Below are 27,673 nucleotides of genomic sequence, written 5' to 3'. Positions count from 1 at the left end.
GATAACTTTTGATCGTTCATAAACATCGACCACAATCAACGCCGTATATCTTTTTTAAAGATATTTCTTGTTTTTACTAAAGGGATTAACAGCAAAACGCGGTCTGTACCTAGGTAGTAGTTGAGATACGAATACAATGTGTCGGCCGATCAGTTTTAATTTTAAACTTGTTTTCCTAATTTTTAAAAGGCCTGTAAAAGAATTTTATTATTTTATAATTGTAGCTGCTCATTATAATAACGATCAATAACTTATAAAGGGGTTTCGTAAGGTCTATCCTATATCTTTGTATTTTGTTTCTTGCGATAAGTATGCTTAAGAAGTTTAAATCCTATCAGAAATAAGTTTTTGGGTTACAAGGCAATGGTATGAATCTGTTGCTTGGAAATGGTATTCTTATAGGATAACTTATGATATATTTCGGGGCGCCCAATCTCTCCGGGTACTTTCTTGCAAAGTTTTCAAGTTCATGCCAGAATATCGAAGTCCATGATAACATGCAACACGAGTACATGGACAAAAACGTATTGTGAACATTGTCTAGCTAGGCTATCGAATTCCACGTACACTACACAAGAAAACATAGTTCCTGGATATGGGATGCACATTTGTACACATTATTGCAGCTAATTGATTTCGTGTAAATAATCTTTATACTTTTGCATGTTTTGAATACATGTAGTTCGATAATTTCTAAAACGCACAGTTTTTTAGGGGTTTGAATGCATATTCCTGCCACATAAAGACGTTCCTGTCTATACATATCGAATTTCGGGACCTTAGTAAACATTCAATTCCTAGACAAAGCTCTTAAACTTAAGAATATTCTGTAATCTGTAATTGTCTAATAGTTCACCATTTTTAGAATTTAACGCATCTAACTACACTATATTCATTTACACGTTGTTACTGGTATAAGCAACATTTGTAGCCATAATATACATGTATTCACGCGCTCGACATATTTTCTTGGTTCTACGTATGTTTCTTTCACTTAAGTCTACGAATGGGATGGTGAATCCGAGACCAGCTGTTGCTTAGGGATCGATGTTGCCATGATATTTAAATACCCTTATTCAACCAAAGTTTGAATTATAAAGCGTCCTGTCCAAATACTGGTGCATTTATATTTTTTCAAATTATTGTCAGTAATCCCGAAAAGTTAGATTATTACAGTTACTGTTGCATTTAAAGTCCCTTTCTAACTAGAGTTACTTATGTGGCATAAAGGTGACATTCACTCCTCTTTTTTATTTTAAATTGCACTCCTCTTTTTCTATCTCGTCCCACGACATACTAACTCGAGGGAACGACTTACAAACTCGTTGGAACGAGTTAGCTATGTCGTGGGAACGACCTACTAAGTCGAGGGAACGATCTAGAAAAAAGAAGGGTGCAACACTAAATAAAAGAGGGGTGCAATTAAAAAAGAGCGGTGCAGGAGGGATACATGTAAAAGTGAAAGCATTGAACGACAACTCTGCGTGTAGATTGGCAATATCTTCGCCGTCACAAGAAAATCCTGGTTCCTGTCCAATCTTTTCGCGGAGGTTGATAAAATACATACCGGAGTAGTGTCACATATAAGAACAAAGCGCTGGGATGTGACACCTGCAAAACCTGCTATCACCTTCCTTGCCAGGGAGACATGTCGGACACTATGTACGCCATTATCGTCAGTCGCAATATTTCCTGGCACCGTCTTAAACCTGGCTTGTCAAATTTTTGTATTTCTTTCTTCAATTACAGTGACAGTATCCCTCTCTCTATATAATAATTTCTCGGTTCTAAGCGACCCGGATCGCCCAGGTAAACCCTTTGCAACACCTTCACCTAAACCCAAACTCAAGCAACACGAACATCAACATAAAACTGAAAACATCAACAAACCTTTTATTTATTAGCCTATTTCTACAATCACTTAAGAATACAAAAAACCGCTGAGCTAGACCTCCTTATAGAATGTACTTGCCCAGATGTAGTAATTGTTACGGAAACCTGGCTTGACCAACTGTCTCGTCATATGAATTATTTTCCGCTGATAGATTCACAGTATACAGGAAAGACCGACAGCCAAACAGGAAAGGTTATTGTCATGGCGGGGTCCTCGTTGCTGTGAATAATCAGTTTCTGTCTTCAGAGGCGACGGAATTACAAACAGATTGCGAGATAGTGTGGGCTTAAATCAAAATCCAAAACTCTAGAAAAATGTAATTGGCTCATTTTACAGACCACATCCAAACGATGACACGTCACTTGAACAACTAAACTTATCCTATAGCAGAATAAATGCAAACTTTTAATGCAAATCCTTTATTATTCTAAATGGAGACTTGAGCATAGTTAACATTGACTGGAAAACCTCAAGATGACCCCAGGGAAAACCAAATTTAAAACAAAGCCAAGAACTTCTTAATTTAGTAGCTGACCATTCTCTCACACAAATCATAAACAAACCCACCGTTGTGATAAAATTCTTGATCTTTTTCTCACAAACTATCCTGCCATAATTGACAACTTCAAAACAATACCACATATCGGTGAAGCTTACCAATGGTATTCTTTGTATCGCAATTACCACCTCCCTTAAAATATGCAACCTAAACAAGAGAAAAAAACACAACTCAACAGCAGATCTGCTTAAAATTAAAACGGTCTTTCAAGAAATACATTCCAACTTCACTCATAAAAAACTTCCTTGGGTATCTAAAGAATTAACAACAAAAATGGACACATATAAACGCAATTATCTTAAATCTAAACAACAAAATCATAAAAGCAATTTCCTAAAGAAACTCAAAAGCCAAATCCAAAAAGAGCAGCGCCAGTCATATTTGCAATAGATTGAAAACCTCATCTTTGATATCCCAATTTCAGAACAAGATAATACAGCACACTCAAAAATTCAAAAACAAAAAACACACAACTATTCTCATACAACAAGACTATAAAAACTGACACAACCTACTCTTAGGGAAAATAGTATCCTTCCACAAAACAAAGCAAATATCCTCAACAGACAAAGCCAAGATGCCTTCACACCAATCACATCTGAAGCTATTCCTGACAAAGGCCCCAGCCCTCATCCTGTACACGTCTGACATCAACATCACAGACAATGAATAACTAAACAATTACAAAACCTTAAAATCCATTAAGCCTCATGTCCAGATAAAATACCCTGCAAAGAACTAAAAGAATAAAGTAAAGAAATATCCCCAATTCTGACTTCAATCTTTAAAAAGCCATTGTCTCTTGGAAAAATTCCTTCTGATTGGAAACATACAAATGCATGCCCAGTCTATAAATCAAAGTACTGACAGTACTGGTGTGACGATGCTTTTGAGAGGATGGATATAAAAGCATCAAGTTAAGTTTATCTACATCACCACAATTACCACAATTGTGTATGTTGGTACGAAAAAAAAATTTGGTACAAAAAATTTGCGAAAAAAATTTGGGTATGAAAACAAATTTGGGTACGAAAAAATATTTGGGAACCAAAAAATTGGGACCGAAAAAGTTTTGGGTACGAACAAAAAATTTGGGATGAAAAAAAAATTGGGTACGAAAAAAAAATTGGGTAAGAAAAAAAATTGGGTACGAAAAATTTTAGGTACGGAAAATAATTGGGGGAACGGGAAAGTAGTACCTGTGGGGAACTTGACCCACACTCGCACATTTTTGGCCCTTTCCGTCAAACATCAGATAAGTTCCTCGAAGGCAATAGTATGAATACACATTTCGGAAGCGGTAATGCGGTCCTACCTACGCGCGTCGAAATGTAAGCGAAATATGTACACAAGTCTGTCAGGAATGATTGAATTAACGAAGAAAATCGTGTATTGATGTAAGTTTTTTTTAAGAAATGTGCAGAAAATATATTAAACAAGAGCTAAGTTTGTGAAACACAATGCCCCCTGCTGCGCAGCTTTGAACCCATATATTTTACCTTTGACCTTGAAGAATGACCTTGACCTTTCACCACTCAAAATGTGCAGCTCCATGACATACACATGCATGCCGAATATGGAGTTGCTATCTTCAATATTGCAAAATTTGACCTTTGACCTTGAAGGATGACCTTAACCTTTCACCAATCAATATGTCCAGCTCTATGAGATACGCATGCACGCCAATATTGAAAAAGTTATGGCCAATGTTAAAGTTTTCGGACAGACAGACAGACGCTTTATATTTGACATTTGACCTTGAAGGATGACCTTCACCTTTTACAACTGAAAATGTGCAGCTCCATGAGATGCACATGTATGCCAAATATCAAGTTGCTATGTTCAATATTAAAAAAAGTTATGGCCATTAAAGTTTTCGGACGGACGGACAGACTGACACACTGACTGACTGACTGACAGTTCAACTGATATAGGCCACCCTACCGGGAGCATAAAAAGCAATGGCGATATTTTTCTCAGCCACATAATTGTTAATAGTTTGATATCACAAAATGAAAGTGAAAGTAGAACTGTCAAAAATGACAACCTGTCAACGTGTTGTTTTTGCTGGCACGAGAGGGCGATTACACTCAATGTGTTCACATTTTGACCATAGGCTTTGTCAGTGACCTTTATAGTATGGGTAGCTTTGATATTATTTATTGCTATCATGTAACTGCATGATTGTGTATATGTTTACAATACACAAAGCATAAATAATGATATAAATATACTGATTGAGCTTATAATAATCTGAGAACTATAGCCAGGTCAATTAAGGACTTAAAATACAATTTTGTGTCCTGATTTCATGAAGAAATTACCATGCATGTCCTAGATTTCAAATTCAAGGCCCTGGTGTGACACATTGGTAGCATTACCGTTAAACTGTTACCAGGCTTATGATATTAGTTTTTATTGAACTATCTAAGGAAATCTAAATCAGATCTAAGGAAATCTAAATCAGGCACTGATTTTTCTTGTTTTAATACAGTCATAGAACAGTTGTGGCCTCTGGGTAATGACCAATTTTTGCTTACTTGTCACACCCTTAAAACTTTCCACACGTCTATAATAGCAAAACCTGGATTTAGGCGATCTTCAATGGTACATTTAAACTTTAGCTCTGTTACAAGAGTGCTGGTAAAGTCCAGTCACATATTTAAATCTAGGCCATGTCAAAATCAAAGTGTCAAAGACAAATGAAAGATGCGTTCATTAATTATGTCCAGTTGTTTACTACTGCTGTAAGTTTTTATATAATATGACTGATGAACATCATGTGAGAGAAAATTCACATTATCATTGTATATCAGGTTTAGCAACCTTTTAGATAACAAAGTACGCTAGTTTCCAATGTCGCTTCTGGGGATCAAACCCGTAGGGCTTTTAGGAAGATTCTAAAATTTTCGATCCCTCGAGAGCAACCAAACCAAAAATGAAGTCAAATATTGCCGACTCGATTTTTTGAGTCGGTTCATGACGGATAATGGAGCTTGATTGGCCATTGTCGGCTCTGGTACTACTTACATGTACCCCGGGTACTCTTAAGTATATTTACATGTACCCTGGGTACTCTAAGTATACTTACATGTACCCCAGGTACGGTAAATAAACGTAATTGTACTCGGTCCATATTAGACTGTACCCGAGTTGTATTCGCGCCCAAAATCCGATGTCGTAAAACGCGCAACCGATTATCTTAAACACACTTCTCTTCAAAAAACACTGCATCAACATGCTTTTTGAGTATGTGTTCCGATAATATAGAGGCCATTCTTCAGAAAATTGACATAAATGTGTATATATAATTATTACAAAAAATAGTCGACAACGACTGATTTAGGGTTAAATTTCCCGGGTACATTTTAGTATATTTACCGTACCCGGGATACATGTAAGTATACTTAAGAGTACCCGGGGTACATGTACGTAGTACCCGAGCCGACAATGAACAATCAAGCGATACTGGAAGGTGCAACATCTCTCACGCCCCCTAGCATCGCCTTTAGCAGTATTCAATTCTCAACAGGAAAGTGCTGGAGTCATTGATCCCGAGGGACAAGAAAAACAATTGATTAATGTTCGAAATAAATAATTTAATTAATGACAATTCTGTTATTTGAGCCAGGTCACAGGAAAAGCGCAGTCAAATCAGTATCCAATTAAATTATTTGTTATTGTCAGAAAAACGCTTTTAAGCAAACAGCTTTCAAGCGACTGCTGGCTGATCTAGATCCAAACTGGCCACAATCGCCTTATCCCTTTGCATGCTGGGAAATTTGTCGTCTGCTAAAATGTCGTCTGCTGAATTTGTAAAATAAGCATTTTCTTCATTTTTTTTCAAAGAATACTATCAGAATAGCAAACAGTTTGGATCCAGATGAGACGCCACGTTCTGTGGCGTCTCATCTGGAACCAAACTGTTTGCAAAGGCCTTTAAAATTCGGTCACGCACTGAAAGGGTTAATGTCTCTTTTACTGTGACACAGTTCATTTAACTTTAAAATGATAAAAAGTACTAACACTAAGAAAGAGTACTAACCAGTAAAAAGTTTGAAATCAATGTTGAATCTCAGGACAGCTTGGTGATCTGCAAATCCCCGATGAAATGTTGATATCGGGTATCATAGTCATTCAATAAGTCGCAAAATGCTCGAATACAACTTATAAAGCACAATGTGACTTATATTGATAACTAAAAATACCAGTAATCAGTATGCCAGTTTTGCCATGTCAAGCTGTTACGATCCAGAGACCAGAAAGTCCTTCATTCACATCGAGTATATATCCTTCGAATTCCAACTATTGTTGTCATAAGCGGAGATTTAGTGAATAAATAATTCATATATCCTAAATGACAGCTTCTAAATAGCGAAACAAGCCAATGTATGCAGTAAGAAAGTTTTTAATCGAAACTCTCATTAAGGCGGCCAGTGTTATATGTTGAAACACGAACGACAACTCTGCTAGGAGAATGTTATCAATGCTAGGATCCTAGGCAGTGGCGTATGCCCAAGGGAAGTAACTGAAAAATCGAGTTATCTCAATCGGACTGGCTCGGTCTTTTACATAGATGACCATTGTGAAAATTTTCTAGGTGATTATCAAACCTTGGACGCTGCTGTTCCAGCATCGTCAAAAAGTAGACAAACATAATGCTATAAATTACATGCAAATATCACTTACATGCATTTGCTGTAAAATACTTGAACATTTCATCGCTAGCTCTATCAAGTCTCACCTGGATACAAATAACATTTTATATGACCACCGACAATTAAGTGTTTAGACCTTCCCGTTCTTGCGAAACACAACTGATTTCATTCATCCAAAAACTTACCCAATCAGTAATCAAGGTATACAAACTTACATCATCATTATGGATTTTCGCTAAATCATTCAATAAAGTACCCCACCAGCACATCTTATACACACTAAAATACTATGGAATTAATTCAAATGCTTTCTTCTTAACAAACAGAACCCAGACTGTTGTCCTGGAGGAAACCATGTCAGACAAGAAACCTGTAACCTTCGAAGTCCAACGGGGCACTGTCTTGGGGCCCATCTTATTTCTGATATACTGGTAGATGATTGATAGCATCATCTACAAAAATATCAACAAACTTTCCGACGCCCATAACCTTCAGCTAGAAATTGAAGCTGTTGGTCGATGGGAGCAGGACTGGTAAATGAAATTCCACTCTGGAAAAAATGCAACATCCCCAGCATAACTCATCTTCTCATATAAACTACATGATCACATCATTTAAAAAATTAAATCACGCCAATTATCTAGGTTTTACGCTCCAAAGTAACCTCAAATGGGATTAAATTATGAACTCAATAACTAATAATGAAAATCAGGCACTAGGATTTGTCTACCGCAACTTTAAAATAAGTTCATCAAAAGTTAAAGGTCACGCTTACAATCAGAGGGGGTAATCACGTGATTATCAAGATGGCGACTTCCGTGCCGAATCAGGTATTTTTCGCCGTTTTATACGGTACCCTTTATTACTTGTTTTATTATTTTTAATTCAGCTCACTGTCCAGCCATATTAGCAAGAAAGTTACTGGAGTTTAGTGAACATTAATATTCGCTCTATATCTCGACTTTACTCGTTGCGAAATTTCTGAGCGGGATGACCTATTTAGGGCTCAACTAAGAAAATTTGCGGGGAGTAAAGTCGAGATATCAAGCGAATTTAAAAACGAAATAAACGCTAATAACCGTGTTACTGATATGGCTGGAAAGTGAGCGTCATTTAAAAAATAAACGAAAGTAATAAAGGGTACAAAACGGCGAAAAAATAACTGTCTCGGCATTGACGTCGCCATCTTGACTATCACGTGATTACCCCCTCTGTCAAAATAGCCTAAATTAGAATACTCTTTCTCTGTCTGGAACCCACATACAAAGCTCAAATAAATCAACTGGAAAATGGACAAAGACGTGCAGCCAGATTCGTAACAAACAGATATCACAAAACAAGCTTATAACTAATAGGATAGACACCCTGCATTTGTCCACTCTTGAAACACGCAGAAATAACAAATGTCTCATCATGCTATATAAAATTATCCACCATGTAGTTGCCATCACTCATCCTGAGAATCTCCTTGTTCCTGTAGACCGCCGACCCAGTCTCAGCAGTAACCATTGCTTTCGAGACATACAAACCACAAAAGACTGCTTTAAATTCTCATTTTATCAAAGAACATTTATCTAATGGAACTCACTACCTCCTCATTTACATGAGGCATCCACAGTAGACGTTTTCAAAACCCGTACCCATGTGGCTGCCATTGTCCCCCTTATCCACATGTAAACACTTACTATGTAAATAATTTTAAATTAACAGCCAACTTGGCACCTTTGTACAGTTTTCAACCCTTAACCCATGGCGCCGGCACAAGATCTTTTATTTAGAAGGAGTGCTGTATCGGAAGAATAAGAGTAATGGCCTCTTTTTAACAAAACACCAATGTTTTTTTCACTTGTGTCGCGCGTATGTTTAAAAGTATTGCTGCTAGAGAGCCTAAACTTTGTCGACCAAACCCTTTGTCGATAAAATTACAGTTTAGATGTTGCATGATGCGATCAACGCCGCTTTGATTATGTACCAAGTTTTTGTACTCAACTTTACTGGAATTGAAACGCGTTCGATATAATCTTATGATAATAATAACACAGTTCACTGTAAACTAATTTCAAGAATATACCATTATTTTAAATTTATGTTTATAGTATTTTGTTCATAACGTCCACAGACCGACTTGATTTTATAGGGTATGGCTTATAAACAATATCATCTGAACGGGACTAGATCTAATTATTCGACTTGAAAATGATGGCATTTGCGATATTGGTATAATGTAGCCGATCTTTTATGCAATTTTTCCGTTAGGGTTATTTTGTATAAACATGGTCTGAAACTGTCAAAACTAGAAATTAGATTTAGAAAGTAAGTGTACAGCGGTTTATTATAATTTGATTTATTTTGTTTGATGTTAAACAGGCTATGTAAAAACATATTTACAATTTTTCGTGGCATTTTGTCTTTGTAAGTGAAATGCCTTCGGACCACTTGAATAGTTAAATCGGACATAGTATTCGGATGTTGTTAATGCAACCGATTAATTTTGGTGTGTTAAGGTTCAGTGTTTCTAATTTTAAGTGATTTATTATAAAATATATTTAAACTTATTTAAATTTGATTTAAAACATATATAACTTACTTAGAATCACAAAGCTAATAGAAATACTCCGAGATTTATTGATGTTGCATATATTATTTACCCTAGTTGCAATAATCCAACTGTTACTCCCAGCTATTTACCCTACAGGTTGCTGGGAGTTGCAACTGGCAGCGTTCTATATAAGCTGCGTATCAGCGTAAAATACACATTAGAAATATCAAGATACGCCCAATTTATCATTTCCACGCGTACATTTAAGCAAGCCAATCTGGACTTACGCAAATGATGTAAATTCTCTGCGTACAACTTAACAAAAAATTTACACAGCTGATTGTCTTTCGCCAAAATATGAGACTGGTTATCGTAAAAATTAAAGCTAATTTGTGTGCTGGATTGTAGAAATAGTTAGCCAGTTGGTATGTATACTCTGTATCATATAGACGCATGGTAAATTTAGTATTAATTTTTTTAACCGACAGTCAAGCGCTACTGTGTTCATTAAATTACATGAAGAGGTCAGCATGGCTTCTTAGAAGCCAAAACAAATATCTAATCTCAAAGTAAAATTGATTCTTTTTATACGTCAAAAGTTGTATCGAGTAAAAACATTGTACTGCCTATACTGAATTATTTGATTTCCTGATTTCAAATCAAAAAGGACACACTTAAACGCTAGTAAAACAACTGTTGAAAGTTGGAAAAAAAAGTTTTCTGTGGCTAAAGGTGGTGGAAGCCTATAAACCAAGGACAGTTAAAAAACAAAAAACACTGTTTAACATCATTAAAGTAGCGTGTCTGTACCACGGCTATATTCTTGTTTTACATTTCGCAAATTACCCTTCAAGCAAGGCAAAATCTGACCATTTACCCCCATGCTTTGGAAAGTGGGGGTATTTACCCACATGGGTCAAAAATTATCTATATCGCTGACTGGAAAAAGCTTTTTCATGTAAAATGTGCACTTGAAATGGATATATGAGCAACATAATCAGTTTTCTGACATAAATACACAAACAGCTCATAAATAAATCTCTAATGCAAACATTAAAACAACTAACATAATATGGTGTGCTAGCAGAAGAAAGATATTAATCTGACTTTCAAACATGTCAACGGTTCATGAAAATGTGTAAATGTCTACAATTGACAACGCGAGTATTCAGAATGTGAAATTATGAATGCACTATCTCTGGAATCCCCCGTAAGATAGATCTCGTATCAAATCAATCAATCGTGATACCTTGTTTATCTCTGGACTTTCTGTAAGAAAATCAAATAATCAATTCAAAACTTTGGCTTTAGGTTTGATAATGGTTTTTTATCAAGTTTTTTATTTGAGCACTTCTCAGCAAAAGACACGCAAATTATTGTCAAAAGTTGATTTAACTTTATTATGCTCCCCAAAAATATTTCGGTGGAGCATATAGTTGCCAGTTTGTAGTTCCGTTATTCCTTCCTTACTTCCGTCACACTTTTGCTACCGTTTCTCATAGCGCATTCAATACTTTACCAATCGCTTTCATATTTGGCATGTAGGTACTTTGCATGGCCCTCTACCTTTTGATGAGGTTTGAGGTCACTGGGGTCAAGGTCACCGAGGCTAATAATACACATCCTCCTGTCACACTTTTGCTACCGTTTCTCATAGCACCTTCAATACTTTACTAATCGCTTTCATATTTTGCATGTAGGTACCTTTCATGGACCTCTACCTTTTGATGAGGTTTGAGGTCACTGGGGTCAAGGTCACCGAGGCACACTTTTGCTACCGTTTCTCATAGCGCCTTCACTATTTTACCGAATTCTTACATATATGGCATGTACGTACCTTGCATAAACCTCTACCTTTTGATGAGGTTTGAGGTCACTGGGGTCAAGGTCAAGGTCACAGAGGCTGATAATAGATTCTTTTAGGTGGTTATTAACACATAGATTGACAAAGCGCATCATCGGGGAGCATCCATCAGTTTCACTGATATTCTTGTTTTTATCGACATACGTGAGGCATATTATTTTTTTAATGGTTATGGCCTTTTCCAGGAAGAACTTTGAGCTGTACATATGTACTCATTAATATTGTATACATTTTTGTATATATATTGGCCTGACTGGGCTTTTACAGTAAACTTCTGTTTTATTCTCGTATGTGTTTTAAGTTTGCTCAGTATTGAACAGGTGCTTATTTTACTGTTGACAAATACTACAATAACTATCAAGACTTGACTGTCAAAGATGACATTGTATTTTGGCATAATTTTGTTGCTTTTGTGTGGGAAACATTTGAATTCAAATTACAGAAGCTTATAGTAAGTACATGATCAGTTAGATTTCCCCCAAATTACAGCCTCTTACAGACAGTTTCCCAATGGCAAAATGTACAATTTTTCCAAATCTAACCAAAATTTCACCAAAAAATATGCCAAACTTTTCCAATAATCTCAATAATTGGTTTATTTAGTTTATTATACAGCAATTTCATTCACTAGCACGTTTTTTGTCCCCCACTATAGTAGTGGGGGACATATTGTTTTTGCCCTGTCTGTTGGTTGGTTGGTCTGTTGGTGGGTTTGCGCCAACTTTAACGTTTTGCAAAAACTTTTGCTATATTGAATATAGCAACTTGATATTTGGCATGCATGTGTATCTCATGGAGCTGCACATTTTGAGTGGTGAAAGGTCAAGGTCATCCTTCAAGGTCAGAGGTCAAATATATGTGGCCAAAATCGCCCATTTTATGAATACTTTTGCAATATTGAAGATAGCAACTTGATATTTGGCATGCATGTGTATCTCATGGAGCTGTACATTTTGAGTGGTAAAAGGTCAAGGTCAAGGTCATCCTTCTAGGTCAAATATATGGGTCAAAATTGCTCATATAATGTAACTTCTGCAATATTGAAGCTAGCAATTTTATATTTGACATGCATGTTTATCTCATGGAGCTGCACATTTTGAGTGGTGAAGGGTCAAGGTCATCCTTCAAGGTCAAACGTCATATAGGGGGACATTGTGTTTCACAAACACATCTTGTTTAATATAAACTTTTAAAAGCAGTTAAACTTGTTTTTATAAACAATTGGTATACTTGGGTAGCAGTCCTTTTCAGGCATGTAGCTGTTATTTTTTTGCTGTTTGTAAACAATCAACAAAGGTCAAGGTCACAGTGACTCGAAATATTAAAATGGTTTCGAAATGATAACTCAAAAACGCTTAAGCCTGGCATCAGGAAAGTTCATAGAAACATTGGTCATGACTGACAGATGACCCCTAATGATTTTCAGTACTCTAGGTCAAAGGTCAAGGTCACAGTGACTTGAAACAGTAAAATTGTTTCGGGATGATATCTCACGAATACATAGGGTTGGGATCAGGAAAGTTCATGGGGACATAGGTCTTGACCAACAGATGACCCTTATTGATTTTTATGGACCCTTGGTCAAAGTTCAAGGTCACAGTGACCTGAAGCAGTAAAATGGTTTCCGGATGATAACTCAAGAATGCTTAGGCCTGGTATCAGAAAAGTTCTTATGGACATTGGTCATGACCGGCAGAAGACCCCTATTGATTTTCAGGTCACTAGGTCAAAGTTCAAGGTCACAGTGGCCTGAAGCAGTAAAATGGTTTCCAGATGATACCTCAAGAAGGCTTAAGTCTGGGATCCGGAAAGTTCATATGGACATTGGTCATGACTTACAGATGACCCCTATTGATTTTCAGGTCACTAGGTCAAAGTTCAAGGTCACAGTGACTCGAAGCAGTAAAATGGTTTCTGGATGATAACTCAAGAACGCTTAAGCCTGGGATCAGAAAAATTCATAGGGACATTGGTCATGACTTACAGATGACCCCTATTGATTTTCAGGTCACTAGGTCAAAGTTCAAGGTCACAGTGGCTTGAAGCGGTAAAATGGTTTCAGGATAATAACTCAAGAACGCTTAAACTTGGGATCAGAAAAATTCATAGGGACATTGGTCATGAACGACAGATGACCCATAATGATTTTCAGTACTTCAGGTCAAAGGTCAAGGTCACAGTGACTTGAAACAGTAAAATTGTTTCCAGATGATAACTCACGAATGCTTAGGGTTTGGATTTAAAATTGCCAATCATACTCTAACTTATCCACACAATGGCTGCTACATCAACTGACAGCCCATTTGGGGGGGCATGCGTGTTTTACAAACAGCTATTTTATTGTTCTATGAAAAACATTTGTATTACCATGGAAACAAATTTCCAATATAAATGAACAATATTATTTGTTACAACGCAATTATTGAAAACAGCACATGCTGCATGTATGAGATGAATGCATGATACCATGATTTAACTGCTAACTAAAAAATCTGCAAGTTTTTGCTGTGATGCTGGTATGAACAAAAGTCTTTGAAGTGACTGCAGAGATGGAGGCAGTTACTGACTGTTAATGTGAATTACATAATTGTTGAAAAAAGTGTCAATCAATACTACTATACCTTAACAACACAAGCACCATAGATAGAGTGTTATTGAATGAGTATGCGAGGGTTATTTTGAGGCGGAGAAAAAGGATAATACAACAGATTAAAAAATCTGGTAAACCAAGCATTTTGTTATATTGGAAGTGATTTTTAGCTCAACTTTTGGAAGAAAAATGAGTGCTATACTACTCGTCCCGGCGTCAGCGTTGCCGTTGGTTAAAGTTTTTTATTAAGTCAAATAAGTGAAATAACTTTAACACTATCAAAGATAATTAACTCAAACTTGGAATACTTTTTTATGGCAACAAGACAATTTTGTAGGTCAAGGTGCATAACTCTGTCAGCATTATTTTTAGAGTTATGCCCCTTTAAACTAAGAAAATTGATTTTTTGTGTGTTAAGGTCCACTTAATTCCTAAAGTATCAAAGCTATTGCTTTCATGCTTGCAGCACTTACTAACTATCATAAGGGGACTGTGCAGGCAAAGTTATGTAACTCGACTGACTGGCAATTTGACAGAATTATGGCCCCTTTTATACTTAGAATATTGAAAATTTGGTAAAGTTTTGTTTGGGTCCATTTTACTCCTAAAGTATCATAGCTATCGCTTTCAGACTTGGAACGCTCGCTAACTATCATAAGGGGACTGTACAGGGCAAGTTGCATAATTCTTGTTGGCATTTTGACGGAATAATGGCCCTTTGTTGACTTTAAATATTTTGTTAAATTTTGTGTTTACTTGCACTTTACTTCTAAAGTATCAAGGCTATTGCTTTAAAATTTCAAAATTTTCTAACTATCATGAGGGTACTGTACCTGGATAGTTGAATTTGACCTTGACCTTTGATGACCTTGATTCTCAGAAATAAAATAAATAAATTTGGCTTAAATTGCCATAACTTCTTTATTTAGAATCAGATTTGATTCATACTTTGACAAAACAGTACTTACCTGACATACCACAATGGACTCCACCCAAACCATTCTCCACGCCCCACCCCAGAATCCCCCCCCCCAAATTTTTATATATTTTTTCCCTTAGAAGTTGAACTGTCCGTCAGTCTGTGCGTCTGTCCGAAAACTTAAACATTGGTCATAACATTTGCAAGATTGAAGATAGCAACTTTATATTTGGCATGCATGTGTATCTCATGGAGCTGCACATTTTGAGTGGTGAAAGGTCAAGGTCGTCCTTCAAGGTCAAAGGTCAAATATATGGCGTCTGTCCGTCTGTCCGAAAACTTTAACATTGGTCATAACTTTGCAATATTGAAGATAGCAACTTGATATTTGGCATGCATGTGTATCTCATGGAGCTGCACATTTTGAATGGTGAAAGGTCAAGCTCATCCTTCAAGATCAAAAGTCAAGTTCAAATTTTGCAATATTGATGATAGCAACTGGACATTTGGCATACATGTGTATCTCATGGAGCTGCACATTTTGAGTGGTGAACGGTCAAGGTCATCCATCAAGGTCAATGGTATAGGCCAAAGATAAAAATTTGCAATATTGAAGATAGCAACTCGATATTTGGCATGCATGCATATCTCATGGAGCTGCACATTTTGAGTGCTGAAAGGTCAAGGTCATCCTTCAAGGTCAAGGTCAAATTTTGCAATATTGAAGATAGCAATTCGATATTTGGCATGCATGCCTATCTCATGGAGTTGCACATTTTGAGTGGTGAAAGGTCAAGGTCATCCTACAATGTAAAAGGTCAAGGTCAAAGGTAAAATTTTGCAATATTGAAGATAGCAACTTGATATTTGGCATGCATGCGTATCTCATGGAGCTGAACATTGAGTGGTGAAAGATCAAGGCCATCCTTCAAGGTTAGAAGTCAACGTCAAAGGTCAAATTTTGCAATATTGAAGATAGCAACTCGATTTTTTGCATGCATGCGTATCTCATTGAGCTGCACATTTTGAGTGGTGAAAGGTCAAGGTCATCCATCAAGGTTAAAGGTCAAGGTCAAATTTTGCAAAATTGAAGATAGCAACTCAATATTTGGCATGCATGCGTATCTCATAGAGCTGCACATTTTGAGTGGTGAAAGGTCAAGGTTATCCGTCAACATCAAAGGTCAAATATATGGCTTGAAAGTGGCGCAGCAGGGGGGCATTGTGTTTCATGAACACGGCTCTTGTTTTCTTGTCACCCATGCTTTCCTGTCAAAGATACATCTTCAGATATTGGATGTTTTGTCACTGCAATTTTAAATGTCATTCAAAATATAATTTTAATCTTATACTTGATTTCTCAGACAAGTGCATGAGTGTCACCAAGCACATTATGACCAGCATCCGTTGGTATTTCAACAGTGGCAAGTGGAATCCCAGCGCTGCCGACTGGGTCCGGGCAGCACAAAGGGTTCAACCAGAGGAGAAAGACAGGATTGGCAAGTTTGTATTCAAGAAGGATGCAAAATCTTCTATGGTGAGTAAAGTTCTGATTAAACCTGTGTTTTGGATATTACAGGAGATGCCCAGCATGCCTTTAAACATGGATTTTATCCAATTCCTGAACCTTTACATAAACCATTGTTCAATTCATTCAGAAACTTAAGTGTAGGTTTTCTCTTTTTGTTCAACACAACCATAAACTAATTTTTAGCTCGGCTGTTTTTTAAGAAAACCTGAGGTATTGTCATAACCAGCTCGTCGTCCACTGTCCGCCGTCTGATGTCCGCCGTCTGACGTCCGCCATCTGCCGTCCGCCGTCCGCGTCGTGCTAAAACCTTGAAATTTGTCTCTAAAATCAAAGTGCTTCCACCTACAACTTTGAAACTTAACATGTAGATGCACCTTAGATGAGTTCTACATGCCACACCCATTGTTGGGTCACTAGGTCAAAGGTCAAGGTCACTGTGACCTCTAAAAAAAAAAATCTGACAAGCTTTCGTGGCACCCGTTATGCGGTGCTCTTGTTTTTCTTATTGTCCATCCATCCATAAACTCTATGTTTTAAATTGATGCCAAACCCACAATTAAAAAACAAATGCAAAAACTAATGAATTTAATCAGCAGCCCTCAAGTGCTATCATAAAAAATGTACACACACATATCTTAAAAAAAATAATAGTGATGGGTTTATTATTTGATTTTTTTAGTGTGATGCAAATTAACCCATTTATGCTTAGCATCTAGAAAAAAGGTCTTGGCAAACAACATAGACCCAGATGAGACGCTGCATGATGCGGCGTCTCATCTGGGTCTGCGCTGTTTGCTGTAAGGAATTTCTGTAAGAAATATTCTAAATATAGAAATAAATATACTAGACATCCTTAATTTGGGAAATAAATTGATCCAATTTAGGATGGGAGAGTTCACTAGGCATAAATGGGTTTTAATCTCTTAATATAAATCTTAATATATTGAATGTGCCAATTTTCTGTTTAAGATTGGCAGACTGATGCTTAGGAGAATGCTTCACAGACTGACCAAGATTCCCTACGCAGACATTCGATTGGCTCGCACAGAGAAAGGCAAGCCGTATCTGACAAACGAATTGCCCCCTGACCTTGTAGGTCTGAGTTTCAACGTGAGTCACCACGGTGACCTGGTGGTGCTTGCTGGAGAACTGGCCTGCGATGTTGGCATAGATGTCATGAAACTGGAGACACCAGGTTAGTTATCCCCCGCCATAGGCGGAGGGATATTGTTTTGGCCTTGTCCGCCCTTCCTTCCGTCCCTCTTTCCGTCCGTCCGGCACTTTTGTGTCCGGAGCCATATCTTGGAAGTGCTTTGGCAGATTTCATTAAAACTTGGTATGAGTATATATATGGATAAGAGGATGATGCACACCAAATGGCATTGTACACCATCTGTTAATAACGGAGTTATGGCCCTTTGTATCTTCAAAAAATGATTTTTTGTGTGTCCGGAGCCATATCTTGGAAGTGCTTTGGCGGATTTTATTGAAACTTGGTATGAGTATATATATGGATAAGAGGATGATGCACGCCAAATGACATTGTACACCATCTGTTAATAACGGAGTTATGGCCCTTTGTATCTTGAAAAAATGCTTTTTTTGTGTCCGGAGCCATATCTTGGAAGTGCTATGGCGGATTTTATTGAAACTTGGTATGAGTATATATAGATAAGAGGATGATGCACGCCAAATGGCATTGTACACCATCTGTTAATAACGGAGTTATGGCCCTTTGTATCTTGAAAAAATGCTTTTTTGTGTCCGGAGCCATATCTTGGAAGTGCTTTAGCGGATTTCGTTGAAACTTGGTATGAGTATATATATGGATAATAGGATGATGCATGCCAAATGACATTGTACACCATTGGATAATAACGGGGTTATGGCCCTTTGTATCTTGAAAAAATGCTTTTTTTGTGTGTCCGGAGCCATATCTTGGAAGTGCTTTGATGGATTTCATTGAAACTTAGTATGAGAATATAAATGGATAAGAGAATGATGTTGGCGTTGTCCATCCGTCCAGAAATGTTTGTGTCTTGAAGAATTTTGGCGGGGGATATCAATTAAACGAATTTGCTTGTTTGTTTTATTTTATACAGATAAATCAACACAATTGTAGATGCTTGGTTACACAACTTTTTGGTAACCTTTTAGTTTGTTCAGTTTGTTGGATTATCCTAGAGTGCTGTTTTTATTTTACGATTACTTGTTAATACATATTATTTGTTAAGTCTGTTTTTTTTAGTGATAGATGAATTTTATTTCTTATAACAAATTAAACATTGATAAGCATATTTAGGTACACAATTTAGGTATTTTATCAGGTACTATTTTAGCTACTTTTTGCAGGAAAATGTGTTTAAGTTCCACTATTCACATAATGGTCCGAGCTATACTGCTGATCAAGTGTTAATGTTTGCCTTAAATGCCTTTTTTGTACTTAAAAAATTCTGGTTAACGTTTGTCCACAACTACCGTACTCCATATCTCTATATTTACAACGGATATTGAAATCAAACTAAATTTAAAAATCTACCTTTATGGCATGGTCACATTTTGCTTGTTATCCCCCACCAAAAGCGGAGGAATATTGAACTTTGGTTGTCCCTCCGTCAGTCCGTCCGTCAATCTGTCCATCCGTCCATTGGTCACAAAATTTATTTTTGGCGTGGGATATCAATTTGGCAATTTTGCTTGTTTTAATTGATGCATTTTCAGCTTCATGTTTGCATACAGAATATAGCTTCTACATAATTATGTTTGCATACAAAGTAAAGATACTGCAGATATTCAACTTCAACCATGTCTATGTGGTTATTTATAGCAGGTGACAGACAAAAATGTACATAAAAACATCCAAGCAGAAGAACATTAATTTTGAGCAGGTCGTCTTGGCACATCTCTTATTATTCAAAGAATTCTAAATTTGATGTAATTGAAGGTCTTCAGTTTTTTAAAGACAATGTAACAAACACCATACAACCACTGCTTATTGTTTGAAACTAACCACTTCCTTATTTCAGAATTTGGGGCTATCTTGCCCGTTTTTCTCTAGGCTTGATTGCTACAAAATACACCAAGATTGCCTGAATTTGAGTGCATGTATGACACAATTGATAATCAGCCAGCATGGTTTGTTGGTTGTCAAGTAACCATGACGATGTTTTAGCTGCACCTGGTATTAAATTAGCGATCTATGCTGCAGATAGATTAGCTTGACGTTTATAATGCTTTATTTCTCAAACGTTTAAATATCATTGGTTCACCCTAACTAAAGATAAGGTTACATTCTCCAAATTTATGGTGTATGCCATTAAATTTTTTCTAAGAATTTGACTTTTGAAAACAATGAGTATATATATTTATTATTTTTAATCTAATTCTTTTGCCCGTTACAAAAATACATGAATAACATATGTGTGTGTGAGAAAAAGTTTTAAGAAATCAGAATTGAAAACCAATGTTGAGGTTACCTGCTGTCAAAATGCTTTTTCTTACTGAATTGTAATTATGATTTTTATTACAGAAAATAATACAAAAATATTTTGAAGTTATTACTTGAAATACAAGTATATTCTACGGCAATTTCTTTCTGTTTCAAATGCAATATAATTTTTAATTTCCAAATTAGTGAGAAATTGATGGTATAACATGTTGACATATTGAAGTTGAATCAGAGATAACTTGAACTGGATTTTAAAATGTGTACCGCGCGCGGGTACTTGCTTTTTCTTGAGACTATTATTTTGCATCATGTTATCGTCAATTTGGTCTGATTGTTTTGTAAGTATGCAACTAGATTGGGTTATAAAAAATGTATACTTAAGTTTGCCTTGTGTTTATAATATAATTGTTGTATAGTACAAAATGAACCACGTTCTCTTAGACATTTCCCATGGAAATTATCCTCCCCCTTTGCTATGGCTTATTGAGTTTGATTGGGTTCTACAGTTATTAGTGTATCTAGATTGACCATAAACACACGATTTTTATGCTGTCTCGAGCAGAGTTCAGTCGGATATCAAAAGGAACAAGATTACCTGAAGAAATGGGTTTCACAAATCAAGAGCCCAAAGATATGCTTGATTGAAGTTTCCTAAAAAACTGATGATTATCTCAAGTGTGGAATATTAATGGATCCCATGTCAAATTAGGCATTTAATATGAAATCTTTGGACATAGAAAGACAATACATTTGTAAAGGAAAGATATGTCTGTACACCTAGATAGCAGCCAAGATAAGGAGAAATCTAAGTTGACTTGAAATATTATGTGAGTGCCAACACTTAAAAGAGGCACATATAAATTTCAGTTTTTGAACAGTTTTGGGTAATTTATTGAGAGGAGTAAAATTTGTGTATGAGATGATACCTCTGAAGATTGATCTATTTTAACTTTTATGTCTGTTGGTGTTGTTGTGAACAAAATTAATGACTGAACATTTCATTGTCAGATTAAAAAATATTTATATTATTTCATCAAATATGAATAGATACTATGTTATGACAATAATAAAAAAACTAAAAAAAACTTACAAAATCTAACTGCAATTTAATCCTTCTCCCACAATTTTTTTTCCAAATATGAACGTTAGCTGAATCATATAAAATGCTGCACTCAACAGACTAAAAAATTAAGCATTTTATTAAGTGAAATTCTTATATTTTGACTCTGCTTAATATGCCACACACCTTGTTGGTCAATTTATCTTTTTAACCTAGCACTAATTGACCATTTAATGACTTGGTCTTCTGATTTAAAAGAAATCATTGAGAAAAAACAAACATCACTGCATTAATTGCCCCAAATAACTTGAATTGAAATGGCACAAATACCACATTCAAACTTCTAATTTTCAAGGTCAACGGATTTTTTTTAACAAAGTCTTTTGTTTAACAATTCAAGACCAGCAGATTATCGGTAATTCTGTAATTTGGCAAATTCGACAGGATATACCAGTTCAAATGATGGCACTGGCTGATTAGTAAATTAGCCTGCCAGAGATAGTCAGAGGTTTATATGCTCATTTAACAGTTGCTACAACCCAGGGCCTCCCATATAGCCTGACCTCTGGGGCAGATTCTAATGTGGCATGTGCATGGTTGGGAACTCTGGAAACAGGGATGAAAACTCAATGAGAATCTGGCTATCTTATTGGCTTAATTGCGTTTTAGTAGCTGCATTCATTCATCCCTTGCTGTGGTGGTATTAAGTGTTTTTTTGTGTCAAGAGAAAAAATATTGTTATTTGTTAAAGGGGAATATTCAACAATCAACAACATTAAAATTTCAGATGTTAAGTAAAAAAAGAAATTTCTAAAGTTGCATTCATTCATTGTATGGCGACATTGAATTAAGAGGAAACATGCTCTTGTATCTGAGACACAGAAAAATTGATATAAATACGGAAAGTTAGAAAGATTTGTTTTCATTTTATTTCACAAACTCCCACAGTTGTATTAATTCATTTATCCCTTTTTTGGATGGTATTTAGAGAGTGTTGTAATATATTTAGCAAAGATTTACAACTGATCAGAAGACTATCACAATATACATGTATGATATTTTTGTCACAGTTCTTGAAAGTTCTAAAGTCATTCCTTCTTGAGAACAAAATTACTTGGGTACACAAACAAGTCTTTCTTTTCTTGAAAACAGAAAGTGGTATGCACTGATAAGCATACTTGAATGTTTTAATACATAAACTATAGAGAAGTTTAATAGCACTTGATATCTATTTATACAATATTTATGGAAAACAAACAAACAAAAGGAATAAACTATTAATAAGCTGGACTTGTATTGAACTTCTTCTACCTAATAAGGTTTGATAATTTATCAAAAATACTTGGGTTTTGTGTTCCAGAAAGATCAGTTGTTAATTTAGAAATACAAAACCTACAAATTGCATGTGATTTGGTATTTTTTTATATAGATATTTTCATTACTAAACACATGTTTGCGTTATTCTACTTCATGAATTATGCTTGTCAATGTTTAATAATTAACTTCTTCAATGCATGCCTAATGATGGTATGAAATAACCTAAACTGTCACTTCTCTTCCAGTTGGAGCACAGACAGTGCAGGACTTTTTCCACACTATGCGACGTCAGTTTACAGCAGAAGAGTGGGCATGTATCCGACAAGGGACAGATGACAGGGAGCAACTCAATACCTTCTACAGACTCTGGGTTATCTTCTTTATAATATTACAAAAGAAAAGGTTTAGGAGGGGAATTTATTTAGTTGCCCATTTTTAGCTCACCTGAGCACAACGTGCTAAATTGTGAGCTTTTGTGATCAGCTTTTGTCTTTTGTGCGGTGTGCTTCATCAACATTTGCCTTGTTAACACTCTAGAGGCCACATTTATTTATTATATTGATGAAATTTGGTCAGAAGATTTGTCCCAATTATATCTTGGACGAGTTTAGAAAATAGTTCTGGTTAGTTAAAAATATGGCTGCAATGGGGGCCGAGTATTTTTTCTTATATGGCTATGGTTAAACCTTGTTAACACTCTAGAGGCCACATTTATTGTCCAATCTTCATAAAACTAGGTCAGAACATTTCTTTTGATGACATGTTGGATGAATTCGAAAATGGTTCTGGTCTGTTGAAAAACATGGCTGCCAGGGGCGGTGCATTTTTCCTTATATGGCTTTGGTAAAACCTTTTTAACACTCTAGAGGCAACATTTATTGTCCAATCTTCATGAAGCTTGGTCAGAAGATTTGTGCCAATGATATCTTGGATGAGTAAAAAATGATTCCAGTTGCTTGAAAAACATTGCCCCCAGGGGGCGGGTCATTTTTTCTTAAATGGCTTTGGTAACACCTTTTTAACACTCTAGAGGCCACATTTATTGCCCAATCTTCATGAGAATTGGTCAGGACATTTGTCTCAATGATATCTTGGACGAGTTCAAAATGGCCTTGTTGGTTGAAAAACATTGTTGCCAGGGGGTGGGGCATTTTTCCTTATATGGCTATAGTAAAACCTTGTTAACACTCTAGATAAGTGGCATTGGGCCATCTTCGCCCTATCATGGTTATAAATTTGTCAATATTAATGTATACATTCATAATATCCAATAAATTTACTTATTAAAGGGTAATAAATATGCTGTAGCCCATGACCTGTGAAATTTCTTGTTAATCTCTCACCTCTGATGTCCTCTATACAAGAAGTATGGAAAGAACAAAGGTGGGTACTTGTGGTGAAAATGTTAGTTTACTAATCTAATTCTAGTATAACCATGTATCTATGATTGCCCATTGTTCAATGATACCTCTATGATCTGACTGAAAAAATACTTTAATGTATATAAGTTGTTTTCTTGCAAAAACGGCTTAATGCATGTGCGTTAAGTGTCGTCCTAGGTTAGCCTGTAGAGTCCGCACAGGCTAATCTGGGAAGACACTTAACCCTTTCAGTGCGGGAACCGATTTTTTAAGGCCTTTGCAAACAGTTTGGATCCAGATGAGACGCCACAGAACATGGCGTCTCATCAGGATCCAAACTGTTTGCTATTCTGATAGTATTCTTTGAAAAAAAATCGAAGAAAATGCTAATTTTAAAAATTCAGCAGAAGACATTTTAGCAGACGACAAATTTCCCAGCATGCAAAGGGTTAACAAATATGCATTAAGCCCAGTTTTCCCAGAACGAGGCTCATATACATAAATCATGTTTCAGTGCCTAAAAGAGAGCTATGTCAAAACACTAGGGGTGGGGGATCGGCTTTGAGGTGAAGAGGCTAAGTTTCACTCTGCGAGATTCCCTAACTGCAGAGGGGGGCAATGTACACAGCACGGTACTAGCAGTGGACGGTTCACCCGCCCTTGGCTGGGAGTTCTCTGAAACCTTGATCGAGGATCATTGTATTGCTGTCGCTAGGAAACTAGGCGGGGATGTGAAGTCTTTTCTTTCTAAAGAGGAGGTTAGATATTGTTTTTGTTGTATACGTTATTTGTTGCTTAAATGGCAATAATACTAACAGAAAGTTTAAACTTCCATTATACCCTTTTCCACTCACAGGCAAAGTGAAAATGGCGGTATGTGCAAACAGCATAAAACCAGAACAGCCTGTGAATAACTCACATTATGTTCAGGTTTTATGCTGTTTACTGCTCATCAGTATCTAAGGGTTGGAAATGAAGCTTTTTAAAACTTGAATCTAGACAGAGAGATCTTCAATAAAATTTAACTGTCTGAGGGACTTCAAATGCATCAAAATACGTATCTAAGTGGTAAAGGGTTAAATTTAAAGTCTAGAAACCATAAAAGTTTTCATCAGCAAAATGTACATGTTTATATTACTTTGAATGGAATTGAGTTGAATTCAATGACTTAACAATGTATAAACTATCTCAGAAACTATATTTTTGTTAGATGGTTATATTTAAATAACTCCTCTGCACAAAATGTAAAGAGGGCGGTATATATTCTTATACTAATACAAAATCCATGTACAATGTATTTTTCAGCGCCTCCATAATGTGAGCACATTTCAAAACTTGACATTTGAAGAGCTCCTAGAAGGCAGTGTACCCCTAAGTGAGCCTGATGAACTCTATGGCAATATATTCATCAGTAAGAAGAAAAATCCTTGGTCAACATGATAAATAGAGCAATTATAATTTAAAAAGCTCTTTTGAAGTTTGTTTGTTGTTAATGAACTGGTGTTTTATCAAAGAGTATGTTGGGACAGTAATCCCTAAACACCTTCGTAACTTTCAAACAATAATTACACTATGTGATTTTTTTTTTTAATGTGTCATCATGCAATTTTGTTTTCCACAAAGCTTTAAAACAAGCGTAAGCAATATTTACTGGTTAAAATCATTTTAAACTTTAAATAATACATAAAGAGATATTGATAAGACTGTCACAAATGAAAATTCTGTGAATTGAAGAAAGTTTATCCTTAAATTATCTTAATAATCTTTGGCATATAAATTTGCTAGCGAAAATTTTATATGGAGGAAAAATTCTATTAGCTAACATTCTCTTGGTATGCACTTGAAAAAATTCAATATTGTAATAATCTAACGGTGTTACTTTTTTTGTTTAGTTTATATCTAACAATTGCTTTGTACATCTGTATAAGAGTGGTTACATTCTTGATAACAACTGATCAGATAGTTATAGGACTTGCAAAACATAGGTTCTTATAGCATTGCAGATTTTCTAAACATTTTGAGTTACTTCACGGAATTACTTTACATCCGAAACTTTGCATAACATTTTGATATACTTTGAAGATGTTTTCACTATTGTTATTGATAATATTTCATCAACTGTCAGTGACTTAAAATCATGATAACTTGAAGTTATCATTCCTAAACAATATGTAGTTTCGCATTTGATTTTTAGCTCAGGTGAGCTTTTGTGACCGGTCTTTGTCCGTCGTCTGTCCGTTCACATTTGTTCGTTAACACTCTAGAGGCCACATTTCTTGTCCGATCTTCATGAAACTTGGTCAGAAGCTTTGTCCCAATGAATTTCGTTCGAGTTCGAAACTGGATCGTGACGGGTCAAAAACTAGGTCACCAGGTCAAAAAAAAGAAAAACCTTGTAAACACTGTAGAAGTCATATTTCATGCCCAATCTTCATGTAACTTTTTCAGAATGGTTGTCTTTATGATATCTTGGTTGATTTCAAAAGTGGTTCCAGTCTGTTGAAAAACATGGCGGCCAGTGGGCGGGGCAGTTTTCCTTATTTGGCTATTGAGAAACCTTGTAAATACTCTAGAGGCCACATTTTTTTGTCCGATCTTCATGAAACTTGGTCAGAAGCTTTTTCCCAATGATATCTTAGTCGAGTTCGAAACTGGGTCATGCCGGGTCAAAAACTAGGTCACTAGGTCAAAAAAAGGAAACCCTTGTAAATGCTGAATCCGATCTTCATGAAACTTGGTCAGAAGCTTTGTCCCAATGAAATCTCGTTCGAGTTCGAAACTGGATGGTGACGGGTCAAAAACTAGGTCACCAGGTCAAAAAAAAGAAAAACCTTGTAAACACTGTAGAAGTCACATTTCATGCCCAATCTTAATGTAACTTTGTTAAAATGCTTGTCTTAATGATATCTTGGTTGAGTTCAAAAGTGGTTCTGGTCCGTTGAAAAACATGGGGCCAGTGGGGGGAGCAGTTTTCCTTATTTGGCTATTGAGAAAGCTTGTAAACACTTTAGAGGCCACATTTCTTGTCCGATCATCATGAAACTTAGTCAGAAGATTTGTCCCAATGATACCTCGATCTAGTTCGAAACTGGGTCATGCTGGGTCGAAAACTAGGTCATTAGGTAAAAAAACAAAAAAAATTTATAAACACTGGAGAATTCACATTTCATGCCCAATCTTCATGTAACTTTGTAAAAATGGTTGTCTTAATGATATCTTGGTTGAGTTCAAAAGTGGTTCCAATCCAGTCCGTTGAAAAACATGGTCGCCAGTGGGCTGGGCAGTTTTCCTTATTTGGCTAAAGAGAAACCTTGTAAACACTCTAGAGGGCACATTTCTTGTCCAATCTCTATGAATCTTGGTCAGAAGATTTGTCCCAATGATACCTTGTAAACACACTTGAGGCCATTGTTTTGGTCCAATAATAATGATACTTGACCAGGATGTTTTTCTTGATGATATCTATGCAAAGTTTGACATTGGGTCATGTGGGGTCAAAATCTTGGTCAGGAGGTCCAAATCCTAAAAAAAACCTTGTAAACACATGTAGAATTAGCATTACTTGCAAATGTTTGCATGCAAAAAACCCATGCAAATAGACAGTACTCAATCATAATTAATCATATGCTGACACTGCAAAAGTAAACAGAAGAGAACCAATCTAATATGCTCTAGAGTACTGAATTTTCAACTAACGGTAAGCAATGAACAAGGCCCTGTAAAAAAAGGTGAGCGATCTAGGGCCATCTTGGCCCTCTTGTTTTTTGGCAACTGGAGATTTATCCTTCATTGAATTTTGATGTTGCGACTAGATCTTTCCAACTACAAGTTAGGGTTGTTCTTACTTAACAGTGTTATTATTTGATATTGTTAAGATTTTCTAGTCATTTGTTATTGCTAAAGAACAGGTGAATAAACAAAATTATAACTTTA

At 36.0% G+C, this 27,673-nt stretch overlaps 1 protein-coding gene across 1 annotated transcript; it reads left to right on the top strand.

Annotated features, from left to right (window-relative positions):
* Positions 1–9,355: 9,355 nt before the first annotated feature.
* On the top strand, positions 9,356–27,673 carry LOC127879064 (L-aminoadipate-semialdehyde dehydrogenase-phosphopantetheinyl transferase-like). The gene is given in 7 exon segments (XM_052425656.1): positions 9,356–9,424; positions 16,388–16,560; positions 17,524–17,749; positions 22,625–22,749; positions 24,255–24,290; positions 24,292–24,498; positions 25,046–27,673. Coding segments are annotated over 6 exon segments (894 nt in total). The 5' UTR covers positions 9,356–9,424; positions 16,388–16,395; the 3' UTR covers positions 25,181–27,673.

The sequence above is a fragment of the Dreissena polymorpha genome, chromosome 4 (assembly GCF_020536995.1).
Source record: "Dreissena polymorpha isolate Duluth1 chromosome 4, UMN_Dpol_1.0, whole genome shotgun sequence".
Classification (NCBI taxonomy): domain Eukaryota; kingdom Metazoa; phylum Mollusca; class Bivalvia; order Myida; family Dreissenidae; genus Dreissena; species Dreissena polymorpha.
Note: the sequence above shows the minus strand (reverse complement) of the source record. Positions and strands in the feature narration are given on the sequence as shown.